Below are 19,820 nucleotides of genomic sequence, written 5' to 3'. Positions count from 1 at the left end.
TTGTTGATACACCTTTGGCAGCAATTACAGTCTCAAGTCTTTTTGACTAGAATGCCACAAGCTTGGCTCATCTATCTTTAGGCAGATTCCTCTTTGCAGCACCTCTCAAACTCCATCAGATTAGATGGGAAGTGTTGGTTTTAATCCAGGATCTCTCTGTACATTGCTGCATTCGTTCGTCTTAGTCTAGTCAGGGAGGTGACCAAAGATTGAAGTCTTTGGCGTGAATGCCAGGCGTCATGCTTGGAGGAAACCAGGCAACCCTGATCACCAGGCCAATACCATCCCTACAGTGAAGCATGGTGGTGGCAGCATCATGCTGTGGGGATGTTTTTCTGCGGCAGGAACTAAGAGACTAGATAAGATAGAGGGAAAGATGAATGCAGCAATGTACAGAGACATCCTGGATGAAAACCAATGCTTCCCATCCAACCTGATGGAGCTTGAGAGGTGCTGCAAAGAGGAATGGGCTAGATGTGCGAAGCTTGTGGCATCATATTCAAAAAGACAAAGTATGGAGCAAAGGCTGTGAATACTGATTTATGTACAGTATGTAATTTTAATTTAGTTTTTCATTTTACATAATTTTGCTAAATTGAAAATTTTTTTTTTCACATTGTCAAGGGGTATTGTTTGTAAAATTTTGATACAAAAATGAATTTATTCCAGTTTTGGAATAAGGCTGTAACATAACAAAATGTGGAAAAAGTGAAGCGCTGTCAATATTTTCCAGATGCACTGTACTTTGAGTGTCTGTTTATTGGTTAAAATATTTCAATGTGTATTTATTAGCATTTCGTTGAGCACTTTCACCAATATCGTGATGCTAATAATGTAATAATTATGGTGACATAAAACTTAATATGAAATCTTCATATTGTTACATCCCTTTTGTTATACTTTTCATATGATATAAATACTCTGTATTTATATTTTCCTATTTAGACGATTAAATTATGTTTTAAATGGCTTCCTTTGCGATATGATCGACCTCTGACCCAATTTTGGCTTGTGATCCACGGTTTATGGGAAAAATGCATTATTTAGGCATTAGGCTGTGTTTTTTTGGTGGTTTTTATTTGACTTAAGAATGTTTTTCCTTCCTTTCCAGGTGCTTCTAATATCTTACTGGCAATGACCTGCTTATGCTTACTGTATGTTAATGCTTCACAACAACAAAACTGGTCCCTCTAAGTATTGCTGTTGACTTTCCATCTCTCCTTGGTGGTGTAACGGTACAAGCAGATGGCATGTGTTCGATTCCCAACCAGGGGTGCATCAGGAAGGGCGTTTAGCAAAAAGTCTAAGCGTGTAAATTGACTAATTGTACCGACCCATGACAGGGAAAAAAAGCAGAAAGTAGGGGGAAAAATAATTTTTGGATTCTTTTTTTGTCTTCAGATTCCTTACAAGGTCAGCTAATCAGCATGGGTGTCATTCCCACTCTGGTGAAGCTCCTAGGTGTCCATTCTCACAACACTGCTCTGACCGAAATGTGTCTCATCGCCTTTGGGAACTTAGCCGAGCTAGGTGAGTAGTTAATAATTATTATTTCTATTGTTTTCTGTTTTTATGATACAAGGTGGCAGATATTATACAATACTTACATACAGTAGGCAAAGTAAGTATTTGATCCCTTGCTGATTTTGTACATTTAGTCACTTACAAAGATATGAACAGTGCAGAAATGCTATGGTACGTTTATTGTAACCAAGCGATAGAATGTAGCAAATAAAATCTAAACTAAATAACATCAGATACATGTTATATATACACTACCGTTCAAAAGTTTGGGGTCACATTGAAATGTCCTTATTTTTGAAGGAAAAGCACTGTACTTTTCAATGAAGATAACTTTAAACTAGTCTTAACTTTAAAGAAATACACTCTATACATTGCTAATGTGGTAAATGACTATTCTAGCTGCAAATGTCTGGTTTTTGGTGCAATATCTACATAGGTGTATAGAGGCCCATTTCCAGAAACTATCACTCCAGTGTTCTAATGGTACAATGTGTTTGCTCATTGGCTCAGAAGGCTAATTGATGATTAGAAAACCCTTGTGCAATCATGTTCACACATCTGAAAACAGTTTAGCTCGTTACAGAAGCTACAAAACTGACCTTCTTTTGAGCAGATTGAGTTTCTGGAGCATCACATTTGTGGGGTCAATTAAACGCTCAAAATGGCCAGAAAAAGAGAACTTTCATCTGAAACTCGACAGTCTTGTCTTGTTCTTAGAAATTAAGGCTATTCCACAAAATTGTTTGGGTGACCCCAAACTTTTGAACTTTAGTGTACATTTGTATTTGATCACCTCCGCCAGCTCCATGCAAGACTGACCTGGTGGGGCAAGGATAATTGTGAGAAAGGTGAGGGACTATCCCAGAATGACAAGGGATGAGCTGGTTAATGATCTCGTAAGAGTTGGGAACAGAGTCACCAAGAAAAACATTAATAGTAACACACTTTGCCGTAATGGGTTGACTTCCTGTAAGGTCCACCTGCTCAAGAAGGCACATGTACAGGCCCGTCTCAGATTTGACCTCAGGCTTGAGAGATTGTGATACGCTCACATGAGACCAAAATGGAGCTCTTTGGCATGAGTTGACTCAGAGAAATGCGAATATGAGTCCAAAAACAGCATCCCTACTGTCAAACATTGAGGAAACTTTCCGCTATGGGGTTGTTTATTTGTTTGCAACACTAATAAACGTCTGACTTCTGTGCTTCCCATTAAGGTTTTATCCACCCAGTACAAAGTGATGTTTTGCATTGGGATTTCCCTCAATAAGATACAATATAATCAGTGGTGTGCCGTCAGGGCCAGCATGCTGGCCTAACATAACCAGAAATCATGATCATAATTAAATATAAAACTATTTTTTATTTTCTTTCCCTAAATATCTAAAAGTATTCATATTCTCTTCGTGTCGTATTATGCTCGTTCCAGTGCTGTTGTTTTTAGTTTTAGTTTGTATCCAATCAGAATGCGGCTAGCTTATGTTGCCATGCTGTACGAAATCTGCCAGAGGCCTTCAGAATCAAGAATGCGGGCGTCCGTGCACTGTAAGCGATTGGGGACATACAGTGATAGACAGTTGCGATAGATCACAAGTTGTTGACAGTAGCCTATCCAAGTAACCTGATGTTAACAAGACTGTGATTGGATACTCACTTGTCACTCCAAAGTGACTATCCAATCACAAGTTTCAGTTTAGCAGGAAGCGGGAAGTGTTGCGCCATAGCCAGACCGGGATAGCAGAGAAAGAGGACAAAACATTTATTAGGTGGCAGATATAGATTTGCAAGGCCATTTTCAAGAAGGATATTTAAAGAGAATCTACATCTTGTGAGACGATGTTGGCCAACCCCGGAAGCTAGTTTAGCTGTTCTGGCGATGAAATGGGGAACGGCGTTGAATAGGTCCGACTAATTATGAGGTGCAATTTTGACAGTACCACGTAAGATATGTTTTAATTGCTAATGTGTTTTAATAGATTTTTATATGCGCCAGAAAATAACCCGTTTTGTATACTGTGTATGTGATGTAGGGCGTAATTGTGTTTCTGTATAATATTTCTCAATCAATTATGGTATTTTGAGAGGTAATCTTTGAAGTCAGACATCACTGAAGGCCTAGGTGGAAAACGGAAGGCCCGCCACTGAATATAATTCATGTTATTTTTTCTCTGTCCCTCTCTGTAACAATAAAACTACAATTACAATTCTGGACTGTTCATATATTTATAAGGGGTTAAATTTACAAAATCTGCAGGGCACTACACTACACTATGCGCTTATGTATTGGAATGATTGAAGTTAAGTGAAACTCTTTATTTGTGTTACCGGTAATTGTATAGTGAAACCTACTTAAGTCGATCCTGTGTATGTTGATAACGCTTCCAATGAATCAGATTGGGTTGTTATTACACAGGTAGGTTGTCCGCTTTTGTCTACATAGAATTTGAGAGCCCACGGTGTAATAAAATCCTTTATTATTGTTAGGGATGGGTACCTTTTCACATTTAAACCGATACGGTACCAATTCTCAGTACCTGGAAATCGATTCCGGTACTCAACAGTACCATTTTTCAGTACATTTGTGTGTGTGTTCATGTGGCAGTAAATGTTAATTTGTTTAATAATGAAATTAAAAATTTATATATTTGGCACTGAGCTGATAATTATAACTGTCCTGTCCAGTTGTTATCTTGCATATCTTAAACTTCTGAGACTCGTTTGCCAATATGCATTAATTTCAGTTCGTCTTAGGTGTGTTAATAGCAAAGTAGTCTTTGCTAATAAATGTAATGTGCCAGTCTTTGCTTTTGTTGAGCCCTAAGTATTTGTATTGTAAGTATTGTAGTTATTACACACCAGCTGTTTGATTGCAATGTGCACCTTAGTTGTAGTTTTGATGGCCACATTTGGAGGTGTTGAAATTGCCATCCAGCTAACGCATTTTAAAATAGTGGATTCTTACTTTTAAAGAGCTTTCTGTGAAGCATACTAGCTTTGATAGCATACACAATTCCAACATTGTACTACAAATATGCATGTTTGCCCGTTAAGTGTTTGAGCCGGCAGCTGGATGTGACACCACATTTAGCAACGGTATCAAAATATGGCACCGTTTGATTTTCCGTGAATTGGTATTGCTAACAAAATTCAGTCGGTACCTTTAAAAGTACCATGTTCCCTAATTATCGCTTATTCTCTTACAGCTAATAAGTAAATGTGGAAGCAATGGCTAGTTTCAGTTTTGGTTATTTCGACCACCGCTTGTGCTCTTTATCAGTTAGCCATTTTGTAAGGGGTCGGCAAATAGGCAAATAAATGTAATAAATTTTTTTAAAATTCAAATTAATCGGTCCATTGTATTTATTCAAAGATGGATGGAGGGAAATTTTTAAGGCTGAAACGACGCGTCGACGTAGTCGACGTCATCGGTTACGTAAATACGTCGACTCCATTTTTGTGCGTCGACGCGTCGCATAATGACGTCACACTACCGTCATGGTGAAGCGCAAAGCAGACGATCAAAGAAGACGATGCGAGCGGTGCGAGCGAGGGGGGAAAAGCATGCCAAAAGTGGTCAAAAGTGTGGGAGTATTTCAATAAACGGCCTAATAATGTTGTTGTATGCACAGTGTGTCGAGCGGAAATGGCCTATCATAGCAGCACAACGGCTATGAACGAACATTTGAAAAGAAAACCATCAACTAGTCAATCGTCCGTGCGAGCATACGTTGTCATCATTACACAAAAACATGAATGTGTCATTTGTATCTGCTAGGGGTGTAACGGTACGTGTTTTGTATTGAACCGTTTCGGTACGGGGATTTCGGTTCGGTACGGGGGTGTACCGAACGAGTTTCTAAGCTAAAGCTAAAGTCTTAACAAGCTGCTTTGCTCCGTCTGCCTGTCTCAGCACGCAGCATTGTCCCACCCACACAACCATCTGATTGGTACACACGCAGCATTGTCCCACCCACACAACCATCTGATTAGTACACACGAAGCATTATCAGCCAATCAGCAGTGCGTATTCAGAGCGCATGTAGTCAGCGCTTCAGCGTGGAGCAGATAGGTGTTTAGCAGGTGAGCATCAGGCAGCGGACTCTCCCCAAATGATAATAAACACCTCCCAGTCAACTACTAGTAACATCACTATGAGCCCGTTGACCTTCTAGAAACTTAAACTGCAGCTCAGCTCACTCGCAATCCTGGCTTGAGGTGAAGGCTAATTACCTCTCAGTTCCAGCCATATCGACCCCTTCTGAGCGCCTATTTTCAGCTGTTGGGAATATTGTAAACAAGAAAAGAACCAAACATGTAGACATGCTAACCTTTCTTCATTACAACTGTTAGACACTCACTGGAATGAGTAGAATTGGTTATTGTGTACTGTGTTGGACTGGATGTTTATTTTGCACATTTTAAAAGCAATACTTAATGTTTACAGTGCTCCAGAATATTTACATTGGCACTTTTTTGTATTGGATGTTTATCTTTATTTTTGCACATTTTAGCAAATAAGCAATACTTTCACTTTTGTTGAAATGTTTACACTGTTGTTACAGAATATTTAGTTTTGCACTTTTTTGTATTGGATGTTTATCTTTATTTTTGCACATTTTAAAGCAAAATAAGCAATACTTTTACTTTTGAAATGCTTATACTATTGCAGAATATTAAGATTTGCACTGGATGTTGACTTTTATATTTGCACATTAAAAAGCAAATAAGCTACTTTTAATTTTGTTAAATGTTAAAAGTTTTAAATGTTTACATTGTTACAGAATATTTAGTCATGTTGTTGTCAATGTTGACTGAGTGGCCATACTTCTTTTTTTTTGTAAATAAAAGCCATGCTTTCTGAAAAAACGGGCCTACTTTTATTTTTTCATCTTCATTTTGAATAAAAAAATAATCGATAAAAGGAAAAATAATCTATAGATTAATCGAAAAAAATTATCTATAGATTAACCGATTAATCTAAAAAAATAATCTATAGATTAATCGATAGAAAAATAATCGTTAGCTGCAGCCTTAGAAATTTTCTATGTGCATCGTTTTATAATTTAAAAAAAAATCCATTATATTTTATGTGATTTTCTAATACCTATAGGGCAGGGGTGGGCAATTAATTTTTACCGGGGGCCGCATGAGCAACCCGAGCACTGCTGGAGGGCCACATCGACAATATTTCAATTAAATTTTGCTCAATATTATTTTTGATATATACCGTAAGATAAATAATAATAATAATTAATAATAATAGTAATACTTCAACATAGTGTGTGTAACAGCATTCCATGACTAATATAAATAAATTAACATTAATAATAAATGACAGTAAAATAAGCACACGTATGACTGAGGAGTCATAGTGTAACTTTTTGTGGTGTTTGAGTTGTCCGACTTTTTGTGTGGCCATAAACGCACCAGTGGTTTAGTGCTATGCGTGTTGGTGACAGATGACAAGTTGGTTTTGGCCTGGTTTGTACGGCAGAAAATGACTAGTTTTTCGAAATAGAATTGTTTTACTCATGTTTTTGGTGTGGTTATGTCCGAATATAAACAGTTTTGCTCAATAAAGTGATCGATATAATTCCTGTCCTCGAAGCATCTCGATAGACGTTACAATAATTGAACGGTGTTCAATTGAACGGTGTTGACGAACACCGTTAGGGCCGCTTGTTGTCACTGTCACTCAAAGTTGGATTGCAAAATTACATAGAATAAATATGTTTATTTTGTTTAGAATTCAGATGGGATTTGATTTGGTGCGCGGCATATATTTGCTGCGCGCAGCGGACGCTTGAGCAGTGCGCAATTGCGCAGGCACGCACCTTAGAGGGAACGTTGCTTTGCAGTCCATGTCTTGTTGAAAACACGCCATTCTTCATCAACTTTTCTCTTTTTAGCGTCTCGGGGGTAAACCGTGCATCACTTGTCGCTGCATGTGCACCTTCACTCGCAGGTTACACACGGACACACGTCCATAAATAATACTTTTCAAAATAAAAGCAGCACAGTTGTATTGCGCGCACGACATAGATGTTTTTTCAACTTTATTTTGTAATTTGTGATTGCAGCTGTTCACATTCACTCACAATCACGCACATGCATACGTCCACACGGAAGTAATACAAATAACGATTTTCAAAACAAAAGCAGCACCGTTGTATTGCACACTCGACATAGATACTTTTTAAAATTTATTTTGTAATTTATAATTGGCCTCACGCGGGCCGGACAGGGACGCACAAAGGGCCGGATGCGGCCCGCGGGCCGCAGAATGCCCAGGTCTGCTATAGGGGAACTGCACTTTTTTGGGGGTCATTCACAACCCCTATGTCCGATAAGAGGACACATGTCTTTCTCTTTGACCACGCAGTCTGATAGTTTATATATCAATGATGGAATCTTAACATTGCAACACATGCCAATACGGCCGGGTTAACTTATAAAGTGCAATTTTAAATTTCCCGCCACACTTCCGGTTGAAAAAGCCTTCGGAGGATGACGTATGCGCGTGATGTAGCCCGGGGAACAGTGGTATGCCTTCCCCATTGAATACAATACAAAAAAGCTCTGTTTTCATTTCATAATTCCACAGTATTCTGGACATCTGTGTTGGTGAATCTTTTGCAATTTGTTTAATGAACAATGGAGGCTGCAAAGAAGAACGTTGTAGGTGGGTCGGTGTATAGCGGCTGGCTGTAGCGACACAACAAGGATTACTCACTTGGATAGCAGACGCGCTAGCCGATGCTAACTGGCCACCGCACGGATGATCGGGTGAAGTCCTTCATCACGCCATCGATCGCTGGAAATCAGGTGAGCACGGGTGTTGATGAGCTGGGCAGATGATGGCTGGCTGGTGTAGGTGGAGCGCTAATGTTTTTATCATAATAACTCTGTGAGGTCCGGTTGCTAAGTTGCTAAGTCAGCCTTAGCGTCGTTAGCAACAGCATTGTTAAGCTTTGCCAGGCTGAGATCTATTAACCGTGTAGTTACATGTACATGGTTTAATAGTATTGTTGATCTTCTGTCTATCCTTCCAGTCAGGGATTTATTTATTTTGTTTCTATCTGCATTTGAGACAGATGCTATCACGTTAGCTCAGGCTAATTAGCATGAGCTTCGTCGATGTTGGGGTAGCAATTCTTGTTGCCCCCCCGGCTCAGAGCCTGCACGTTGGAGTTCAACCCGGTGGACGAGAGGGTAGCCTCCCTCCGCCTTCGGGTGGGGGGACGGGTCCTGACTGTTGTTTGTGCTTACGCACCAAACGGCAGTTCAGAGTACCCACTCTTTTTGGATACACTCGAGGGAGTACTGGAGAGTGCTCCCCCGGGTGATTCCCTTGTCCTACTGGGTGACTTCAACGCTCATGTTGGCAACGACAGTGAAACCTGGAGAGGTGTGATTGGGAAGAATGGCCGCCCGGATCTGAACCCGAGTGGTGTTTTGTTATTGGACTTTTGTGCTCGTCACAGATTGTCCATAACAAACACCGTGTTCAAGCATAAGGGTGTCCATATGTGCACTTGGCACCAGGACACCCTAGGCCGCAGTTCCATGATCGACTTTGTAGTTGTGTCATCGGATTTGCGGCCTCATGTTTTGGACACTCGGGTGAAGAGAGGGGCGGAGCTTTCTACCGATCACCACCTGGTGGTGAGTTGGCTGCGATGGTGGGGGAGGATGCCGGACAGGCAGGCCCAAACGCATTGTGAGGGTCTGCTGGGAACGTCTGGCAGAGTCTCCTGTCAGAGAGAGTTTCAATTCCCACCTCCGGAAGAACTTTGAACATGTCACGAGGGAGGTGCTGGACATTGAGTCCGAGTGGACCATGTTCCGCATCTCTATTGTCGAGGCGGCTGATTGGAGCTGTGGCCGCAAGGTAGTTGGTGCCTGTTGTGGCGGTAATTCTAGAACCCGTTGGTGGACACCGGCGGTGAGGGATGCCGTCAAGCTGAAGAAGGAGTCCTATCGGGTTCTTTTGACTCATGGGACTCCTGAGGCAGCGGACAGGTACCGACAGGCCAAGCGGTGTGCGGCTTCAGCGGTCGCGGAGGCAAAAACTCGGACATGGGAGGAGTTCGGCGAGGCCATGGAAAACGACTTCCGGACGGCTTCGAAGCGATTTTGGACCACCATCCGCCGCCTCAGGAAGGGGAAGCAGTGCACTGTCAACACCGTGTATGGTGCGGATGGTGTTCTGCTGACCTCGACTGCGGATGTTGTGGATCGGTGGAGGGAATACTTCGAAGACCTCCTCAATCCCACCGACACGTCTTCCTATGAGGAAGTAGTGCCTGGGGAATCTGTGGTGGGCACTCCTATTTCTGGGGCTGAGGTTGCTGAGGTAGTTAAAAAGCTCCTCGGTGGCAAGGCCCCGGGGGTGGATGAGACCCGCCCGGAGTTCCTTAAGGCTCTGGATGCTGTGGGGCTGTCTTGGTTGACAAGACTCTGCAGCATCGCGTGGACATCGGGGGCGGTACCTCTGGATTGGCAGACCGGGGTGGTGGTTCCTCTCTTTAAGAAGGGGAACCGGAGGATGTGTTCCAACTATCGTGGGATCACACTCCTCAGCCTTCCCGGTAAGGTCTATTCAGGTGTACTGGAGAGGAGGCTAAGCCGGATAGTCGAACCTCGGATTCAGGAGGAACAGTGTGGTTTTCGTTCTGGTCGTGGAACTGTGGACCAGCTCTATACTCTCGGCAGGGTCCTTGAGGGTGCATGGGAGTTTGCCCAACCAGTCTACATGTGCTTTGTGGACTTGGAGAAGGCATTCGACCGTGTCCCTCGGGAGGTCCTGTGGGGAGTGCTCAGAGAGTATGGGGTATCGGACTGTCTGATTGTGGCTGTCCGCTCCCTGTACGATCAGTGTCAGAACTTGGTCCGCATTTCCGGCAGTAAGTCGGACACGTTTCCAGTGAGGGTTGGACTCCGCCAAGGCTGCCCTTTGTCACCGATTCTGTTCATAACTTTTATGGACAGAATTTCTAGGCGCAGTCAAGGCGTTGAGGGGATCCGGTTTGGTGGCTGCAGGATTAGGTCTCTGCTTTTTGCAGATGATGTGGTCCTGATGGCTTCATCTGGCCAGGATCTTCAGCTCTCACTGGATCGGTTCGCAGCCGAGTGTGAAGCGACTGGGATGAGAATCAGCACCTCCAAGTCCGAGTCCATGGTTCTCGCCCGGAAAAGGGTGGAGTGCCATCTCCGGGTTGGGGAGGAGACCCTTCCCCAAGTGGAGGAGTTCAAGTACCTAGGAGTCTTGTTCACGAGTGAGGGAAAAGTGGATCTTGAGATCGACAGGCGAATCGGTGCGGCGTCTTCAGTAATGCGGACGCTGTATAGGTCCGTTGTGGTGAAGAAGGAGCTTAGCCGGAAGGCAAAGCTCTCAATTTACCGGTCGATTTACGTTCCCATCCTCACCTATGGTCATGAGCTTTGGGTCATGACCGAAAGGACAAGATCACAGGCGGCCGAAATGAGTTTCCACCGCCGGGTGGCGGGGCTCTCCCTTAGAGATAGGGTGAGAAGCTCTGCCATCCGGGGGGAGCTCAAAGTAAAGCCGCTGCTCCTCCACATCGAGAGGAGCCAGATGAGGTGGTTCGGGCATCTGGTCAGGATGCCACCCGAACGCCTCCCTCGGGAGGTGTTTAGGGCACGTCCAACCGGTAGGAGGCCACGGGGAAGACCCAGGACACGTTGGGAAGACTATGTCTCCCGGCTGGCCTGGGAACGCCTCGGGATCCCCCGGGAGGAGCTGGACGAAGTGGCTGGGGAGAGGAAAATCTGGGCTTCCCTGCTTAGGCTGCTGCCCCCGCGACCCGACCTCGGATAAGCGGAAGAAGATGGATGGATGGATGTTTTCGGCTGTACAAACGGTTCAAACCACGAAAAAGGATAAATGTTTCTTCAGAATTCCACGAGAGGTAATAAATAAGGGCGGAAGAGTGCAATATTTTACGAAAGACATCAACAAAAGTGGCACACGCTGCAGTACAAGAGAGCAGAGTCGAAGAACGCATGAGTGTGCAGTGACCACTTCGTTAAAGGTTTGTTTGATATATTTTTAGTATACTTTACTCCAGTCCCTCTCAAATAGTGGGGCGGGCCCCTCTGGTGCGATGCCAGGAGGGGGCGCGTGTGACCTCAGGGAACATGTTTTTTTTTTTTTCAGTACCACAATATGATGAAGCGTATGTAGCACTTGGTTTCACTGTAACCACGGTGGAAGACGAGGAAAGACCGATGTGTAGCTTCCTTTAAAGTTAATAAGCTTACAATGTTATGCAGAGGTATAGTTATAACAATTTTATAGACAACATTTACTATTTATAGCAGGGGTGCCCATTACGTCGATCACAAGCTACTGTTTGTGTGTAAGAATAATGAGACCCGAGACAACAGTGTATATTCTAGTCTGACTGTATTCAACTGGCGCCAGAACATCACACATGCCCACCTCCTCTATGCTGCTGGGGCATACCATTTCACAAGAGGTGTTGTGACAACACAAACCCTATAACATCTCCCTATTTATAGATGCCAACTTTTACATTGCTGAAAACCTTAGTGCAAGCACAGTGAGAACCAATCTTTTAGTGCAAATAATACTTTGTGCAAACCAATGTCATTCCAGCATTACAACAATCTTTTTTTTTTTTTTTTGTGTGTGTGTCAACAACCTTAACAAACCAGTCCCAGGTATACTTTAACCAACAAAACTCAAGAGTTCGGACGTGCCTAAAGATCAAGTCTGTCAGGCACTTTCACCACCCTGCCACTGGCCGTCCTGTGTCCGGCTGGCGTAAATAGTGGTGGTGGTGGTGATGGTGATGGAGGTGGTCCAGCCATAGGCTCGTGCTGGTCACTCTGCCTGAGTGGTCTGACGGCCTGGACACCTGTGTCAGTGTCCATTACTTTGCTGGGTGGACCGCTGGGTTGCCCATCAGGTGGGCAGCTGTGCTGTACACAGTTTTTCTCAGGGTGGCGCTCGGCCGCGTCCCTCTCCGCTGGTCGCAAATCCACCCGGTTACGGCGATATAATGTCCCCTCAACATCCACTAGGTACGATCTGAGGCCCACCTGTTGTAGACAAATTCCTCTTCGCCACCTGCCCGTCCTGACCCCAGGCAGGGGCTTCATCCTTATGTCCTGTCCAATACACAGCTCAGGCAGGTCCCTGGCCGATCTGTCATACCAGAGTTTGGCTGTCTGGTGTTTTATCCGCAGCTTGTCTGGGACCCCAATGACCACACTCTGCTCCAAAAGCTTGTCAGCGACTGGGAGCGGAGTCCTCAGCCTACGAGACATCAGTCTCTGTGCGGGGCTGCTGAGCATGCCCTCCGTGGGCGTGTTCCTCCACTGCAAAATGGCCAGCCATGGGTCATTTCCCGCGCTGGCTGCCTTCTTGCACAGAGCCTTCACTATCTTCACGGCCGATTCTGCCTTCCCATTCTATTTTGGGTGCCTGGGGGAGGACTTGACATGGTCAAAGTCCCACTCCTTTGCGAATCTCCTGAAGGTCTCACAGTCAAACTGAGACCCACAATCTGTTATCACGCGATCCGGTTGTTTTCAATTACGTGAAAACTGGGCCTTGCACCTCAGCACTGTGGTCTCCGCTGTAAGTTCTGGAAGCAGTTCTATTTCCCAGAAATCAGAATAATGGTCAACAATAATCAGAAAGTCTTTGCCCGCTTGTTTGAACAGATCCATGCTGAAGATCTGCCAAGGTTGTGTAGGAAGTGCATGGGACATCATTGTCTCCCGCTGCTGCTCATGTGAGTATTCATTGCACGCTGAGCACTGGCTCACATAGTCCTTGATCTCGCTGTACATGTTGGGCCAGAACAGCGTGTCTCTGGCTTGTCTGTAGCAGGCATCTCCTCCTACATGGCTGGTATGGATGCGTTTCAACATCTCTGCACGCAACGATTTTGGTACTATGACTCTCTGGCTTCTGAATGGTACTCCATCCTGTGCACTGATCTCGTCCCTGATTGACCAGTATTCTCTTATCGCCAGAGGAGCATCCTCTCGGCAATCTGGCCATCCCTGGATCACCACCTCTTTCAATAACTGAACGCTCCCATCGCCCTCCGTGTGCGGTCTTATCTGGTTTAGCCGCTGGCTGGTGACGTTCAGGTATTCAGCCTGGTTTATTAGTCAGTGGCCTCTTGCTCCCTCTGCAGGCAGCAGATGGACTGCTTTGTATATTTAGTGTCAGTCCCCTGTGTTGGAGCAGTGGCCCTGTTCAGTGTGTCACTAATATGCATATTAGGACCTGGCTTGCACACTACCTTTTGAGATTGTAGGCCTGAAGAGTGAGCAGCATGCTCTGAAGCCGTTTGGGTGCTGTGAGGAGGGGCTTTGTGAAAATTTAAATGAGCGGCTTGTGCTCCGTTTCTGCTATTATCTCCGCTCGCCCATACAAATAGTAATGAAAACGCTGGCACAAAAACACAATACTCAAACACTCTCTTTGTATTTGTGCATAATTCTGTTCAGTCTGGGTCAGCGCACGCGATGCGTACCCCACAGGCTGACCCTCCTGCATCAGGCAGCAGCCCAGTCCTTTCTGACTCGCATCGCTCTGGATGACGACTGGCTTTGTCACGTCGTAGTATCTCAGGATCGGGGCAGTTGTGACCAGTCGCTTGATCTCCTCGACTACAGCGTCGTGTTTGGGCAGCCAGTGCCATGGGACATCTTTGTCCAACAGCCTCCGTAGTGGCTCGCATACCTCAGATAGGCGTGGCATGAACCTTGCGAGGTATGTCACAAACCCGATGAACCGGCCTTGGCGTCTTCAGAGTGTGGCATGTCCCGGACCGCCCTACTTTTCTCAGGGTCCACTCTGAGCCCCTCTGCCGAGAGAATGTGTCCGTGAAACTTGACATCTCTGACCCTGAATTGCACTTTCTTTAAACTCAACCTCAGCTTAACCTCCCTGCACCTCTGCATGAGTGCCATCAGTTTTGTGTCATGGTCATGTATGGCCTCCTCATCTGCCTCCCCACACCCAACCACCAGTATGTCATCTGCTATTGGCTCTACCCTGCTTAAACCTGCCAGTAGCTCATGCTGCTTCCGCTGATATATTTCTGGGGCCACAGACACCCCAAATGGCAGCTTTAACTAGCGCTTCCTGCCCCACGGCGTCCAGTACATGGTGGTGTAACTGCTCTCCTCGTCTATTTTACACTGCAAAAAAGCATCTCGTGCATCTACAAGTGTGAATATGCGAGCCCTAGGCAGCTTGTGTAACACATCTTCAAGTGTCTGCATTATGTTGTGAGACCTCCTTGGGGCCTGATTCAATGACTTAGGGTCTATGCAGATCCTTAACTTCTCTGGCTGTCTGATAATCACCATGTTGCTAATCCATTCAGTAGGCTCTGTCACTGAGATTAAATGGCCCTCTTTTTCATATTTGTCTAGCTGAGCTTTGACTGCATCTCTGAGAGCCACTGGGACATTTCGTGGAGAAGCCTGCACTGGGGCTACGTCAGTATGTAACTCAAAATGAACATCCCCTGGGAGTGACTCAACTGGCTCGTTGAAAACATCATGATAAGTCTGCACAAAGTGCTGCCTGGTTAGTGGTCCTGAGCTACTATGCCCTACCATAAGCAGCTCCTCTGGAATGGTGAAGTGCATTAAACCTAAACGCTCACTTGTTTCACCTGACAACAGGGGTCTCTGCCCGCTTCTTACTATCTCAAATTGTAGTTTGTGTGCTTTTTCCCTCACTAGACATTCTGTTCGGAATATGCCTATGGAGTGCATTGATTGGCCCGAATACAGTACTAATCTGGTCTGTCTTGGTAGTAATTTAGCCTCCGGAGCAAGTCTCCTCATGTCTTTTATGCTCATAACATCACAGGTTGCCCCTGAATCTAACTGACACCTCTGAGACCCTCCATTAATTTTTATGTTGGCAAACCATTTCTTCCCCCGACCCTGAATTGCCCCTATGCAGTCTGCTGTGTATATGTGGGCCTCTGTGTCAAACCTGTCCATGTCCTCATGTACCTCCAGCTGCATGTAGCTGTCGTGTAGCTTGGCCCCTCTTCATACACACCTTGGCAAAATGATTTGCTGTTCCACAGTGGCGACAGTTTTTTCCAAATGCAGGACACAGGTCGTGTCTGCGCCTGTGCATGTTCCCGCAGAATTTGCACGTGCTGTTTTCACTGCCTGGAGTCTGATACTGAACCCTGTCCGAGCGTTCCAGCCTGGGCGGGACTCGTGGCCGCCGGCCATCCGTTGCATGCACTGTCTCTAGTGCCCTGTCCTGTGTGATCGTTTTTATCCTCTTGTCTGTCATCTCAGCAGCTCTGCATATTTCTATGGCTGATGCAAGTGTGAGATCCTTCTGTCTGAGTAGACGACAGCGCACGCTTTCATCACTCACACCCAGCACCAGTCTGTCTCTTATCAGATCCTCTCTGAGTTGTCCATACTCACAGGAAGCAGCCTTCTCCCTCAACTTTGTTACGAATGCATCAATTGGCTCCCCCTCATCTTGCTTGCAGATGCCAAAAAACGTATCTCTCAAATATGACGTTTCTAGCTGGCTTGAAATATCCCTCCAAGGCATCGAGAATAACTGTCAGGTCCTTTCCTTGCGAGTCCCAAGTTTTGTTTGTATATGTGACGACATTCCCCGCCTATCACTCTTCGTAAGGTTGCTGCTTGTACCTCTTTTGCTTTGTTTTGTAATCCTGTAGCAAGTACAAAGTCTTCGAATTCTGCTCGGAAGTTTTCCCAGTTACTTGCAAGATCGCCACTTATCTTTATCTCCTCCAGTGGCGGGATGTTTGTAGCCATGGTGATGTTGTTAGCCTAGCTTGTTGCTAACGTCGTTCCACTCTTTTCTTTTTTTCCCTCGTCTTCACGGGCCCCTCCGTGAAGCACGGTACTCTTCCACCTAACTTTGTGTGGTTCTAGTTACTTCTGACACCATGTTTGTGTGTAAGAATAATGAGACCCTAGACAACAGTGTATATTCTAGTCCGACTGTATTTAACTGGCGCCAGAACATCACACACGCCCACATCCTCCATGCTGCTGGGGCATACCATTTCACAAGGGGTGTTGTGACAACACAAACCCTATAACAGCTACCGGTCGACCGTAGAGGGTCTGTCAGTCGATCGCCAGCGAGGCATTAAAAAAACAGATCTAAAAATTAGCTATCATCAATCTTCACTATGACGTCACTTTCGTCACTTGATTGACATTCATGGCACCTGAGGGTCTTGTGAGATGACACTGATTGCATCGAGATCATTATTAAGAAAAAATGACAGAGAAGAGGGTGAGAAACACTTTTTATTTCAATAGACTCTTGCTGTCAAAACCCTAAAGGCCGACTGCACAGTTCCTGTCTTCACAATAAAAGTGCTGCTTCATCCTGCCTGCACTAACAAAATAAGAGTCTCAGGAAGCCAGAGCGCACACAAGCTAGCAAGCTACGGAGTTTGCCGTCAATGTATTTCTTGTAAAGTGTATAAAAACAAGTATGGAAGCTGGACTAATAAGATGCCAAAAACCAACCACTTTCATGTGGTATTGGACAGAAAGGAAGACTTTTTTTCTCCTCCATTTGAAAATGTGGACGTTATCAGCACCACTGTTTGATTCCAATCAATGCAAGTCATAAGGATCAGGTAATACACCAACTTATATTCTTGTCTTCATGAAAGAAAGGAATCTATATGTGTTAAACATGTTTGTATTATCATTAAACACCTTTAACTTGTTAACAAAAACGTCTCTTTCATAAATAAATCAATATGAATTATATATATGAATGAGGTAGATCCCCTCTACTTGGTCAATTGAAAAGTAGCTCGCCTGCAGAAAAAGTGTGGGCACCCCTGATTTATAGTCACGGTGGAGAGTAGGGGGGAGCGAAATATTTTCTTCTTCCTAGGGGGTGCGTAACAGAAAATATTTGAGAAGCACTGCTTTACTCAAACGGTTGGTATTTCCCATTGAAGTATTACCTTTAAGGCACATTTGATAACAAGACAAAAATCAAATATGATGATGATTCTGTAATTGTTAGTTTGTTAAATGGATACGCAGTCACGGGTGTCGAGCTGTCGGGTGCTAGTTTGTCGCAAGACGCAAAGTTGAATCATGAAATGCAACCTTCCCGGAGCAAAAACGATGCATATTTGTCCGGGATAAACATTTCATTGACTCAGCCACACACAAAGAAGTTGTAAACCTCCATGCTTTTCCAAGTTTTCATTTGTTTTGTCATGTAGAATGACGTTGGAGCACAATCCAATCCAATCCAATCCAATCCACTTTATTTATATAGCACATTATATATAAAATAATAAAAATTTCACAAAGTGCTGCAAAGAAGTTGAGACATACATACTCGGAGAGTCAATATTACAAAACATTTAACTTTTATGTAATAAATACATAAAATACATCAAAGAAAATAAAATCAACTAAACTCTCATGCTGGTTTAAAAGCTATAGAGTAAAAACATGTTTTAAGACCAATCAATCAATCAATGTTTATTTATATAGCCCTAAATCACAAGTGTCTCAAAGGGCTGCACAAGCCACAACGACATCCTCGGTACAGAGCCCACATACGGGCAAGGAAAAACTCACCCCAGTGGGACGTCGATGTGAATGACTATGACGTGATTTAAAACTCATTAAAGAGGGAGCCGTCTGAATAGCAAGAGGGATATCGCTCTGGATGTGACACAGGTTTTTGGGACGACATTAAGAAACTGATCAGCTGACCTCAGAGACCCTTGTGGGGGTGTACCGTATTTTCCGCACCATAAGGCGCCCCGTGTTATTAGCCGCACCTTCAATGAACGGCATATTTCAAAACTTTGTTTACCCATTAGCCGCACCGGGGTTATTAGCCGCACCTACGCTGCGCTAAAGGGAATGTCAAAAAAACAGTCAGATGGAAGTCAGTCAAACTTTAATATATTAAAAACCAGCGTTCTAACAACTCTGTTCACTCCCAAAATGTAATGTGCAATCATGTAACGTGCAAATGTGCAATCACAAAAATAGTAACACTCAAAATAGTACAGAGCAGAGCAATAGCAACATCAATAACTCAACGTTGCTCGAACGATAATGTCACACAACACACAAAATAAACATTTAAAGCTCACTTTCTGAAGTTATTCTTCATCCATAAATCCCTCGAATTCTTCTTCTTCGGTGTCTGAATTAAAAAGTTGGGCGAACACGGCATCCAAAATGGCTGGCTCCGTCTCGTCGAAGTCATCAGAGTCAGTGTCGCTGTTGTTGTCCAGCAGTTCCGTGAATCCTGCCTTCCGGAAAGCTCGGACCACAGTTGAGACCGATATATCAGCTCCGGCATTTATAATCCACTGGCAGATGTTGGCGTATGTTGTCCGGCGCTGTCTCCCTGTTTTAGTGAAGGTGTGCTCGCCTTCGGTCATCCATTGTTCCCACGCCGTTCGCAGTCGAGCTTTAAATGCCCTGTTTACACCAATATCCAGTGGTTGGAGTTCTTTGGTTAATCCACCCGGAATGACGGCGAGTGTTGAATTAGTGTGTTTCACTTGTTTTTTTACACCATCAGTTATGTGGGCACGCATGGAGTCGTAAATCAACAAGGATGGAGCTGTGTGAAAAAAGCCGTCTTTACAGTAACACACAAATGAAATGAATCGTATTATCCGTGCGCTTCTTCTTCTACGGGGGCGGGTGCTCACCTTGGAGGTTGCTTACAGTAGAAGAAGAAGCGCTTCCTCTTCTATGGGGGCGGTTGCTTATCGTAGAAGAAGAAGCGCTTCCTCTTCTACGGGAAAAAAAGATGGTGGCTGTTTACCGTAGTTGCGAGACCTAAACTTTATGAACACGAATATTAATATTAATCCATACAAAAGCCGCACCGGGTTATTAGCCGCGCTGTCAGCTTTTGAGAAAAATTGTGGTTTTTAGGTGCGGCTTATGGTGCGGGAAATACGGTACATTTTTAAAACTTCTAACATATATTGGGCGCTAATTTGTTAAAGGCCTACTGAAACCCACTACTACCGACCACGCAGTCTGATAGTTTATATATCAATGATGAAATCTTAACATTATAACACATGCCAATACGGCCGGGTTAACTTATAAAGTGACATTTTAAATTTGCCGCTAAACTTCCGGTTCGAAACGCCTCTGAGGATGACGTATGCGCGTGACGTAGCCCGGCGAACACGGGTATGCCTTCCACATTGAAGCCAATACGAAAAAGCTCTGTTTTCATTTCATAA

At 44.4% G+C, this 19,820-nt stretch overlaps 1 protein-coding gene across 4 annotated transcripts in view; it reads left to right on the top strand.

Annotated features, from left to right (window-relative positions):
- Positions 1 to 19,820, top strand: part of rap1gds1 (RAP1, GTP-GDP dissociation stimulator 1) — an 82,980-nt gene that overhangs the window by 20,397 nt on the left and 42,763 nt on the right. For all 4 annotated transcript variants that reach the window (XM_062066169.1, XM_062066167.1, XM_062066168.1 and 1 more), the window contains one exon: positions 1,402 to 1,530. In XM_062066169.1, coding sequence (XP_061922153.1) covers positions 1,402 to 1,530 — 129 coding nt within the window. The remainder of the gene's footprint in view (positions 1 to 1,401; positions 1,531 to 19,820) is intronic.

The sequence above is a fragment of the Entelurus aequoreus genome, linkage group LG12, assembly GCF_033978785.1.
Source record: "Entelurus aequoreus isolate RoL-2023_Sb linkage group LG12, RoL_Eaeq_v1.1, whole genome shotgun sequence".
Lineage (NCBI taxonomy): Eukaryota > Metazoa > Chordata > Actinopteri > Syngnathiformes > Syngnathidae > Entelurus > Entelurus aequoreus.
The sequence above is the reverse complement of the archived record's forward strand: the minus strand, read 5'-3'. Positions and strand labels throughout refer to the sequence as shown.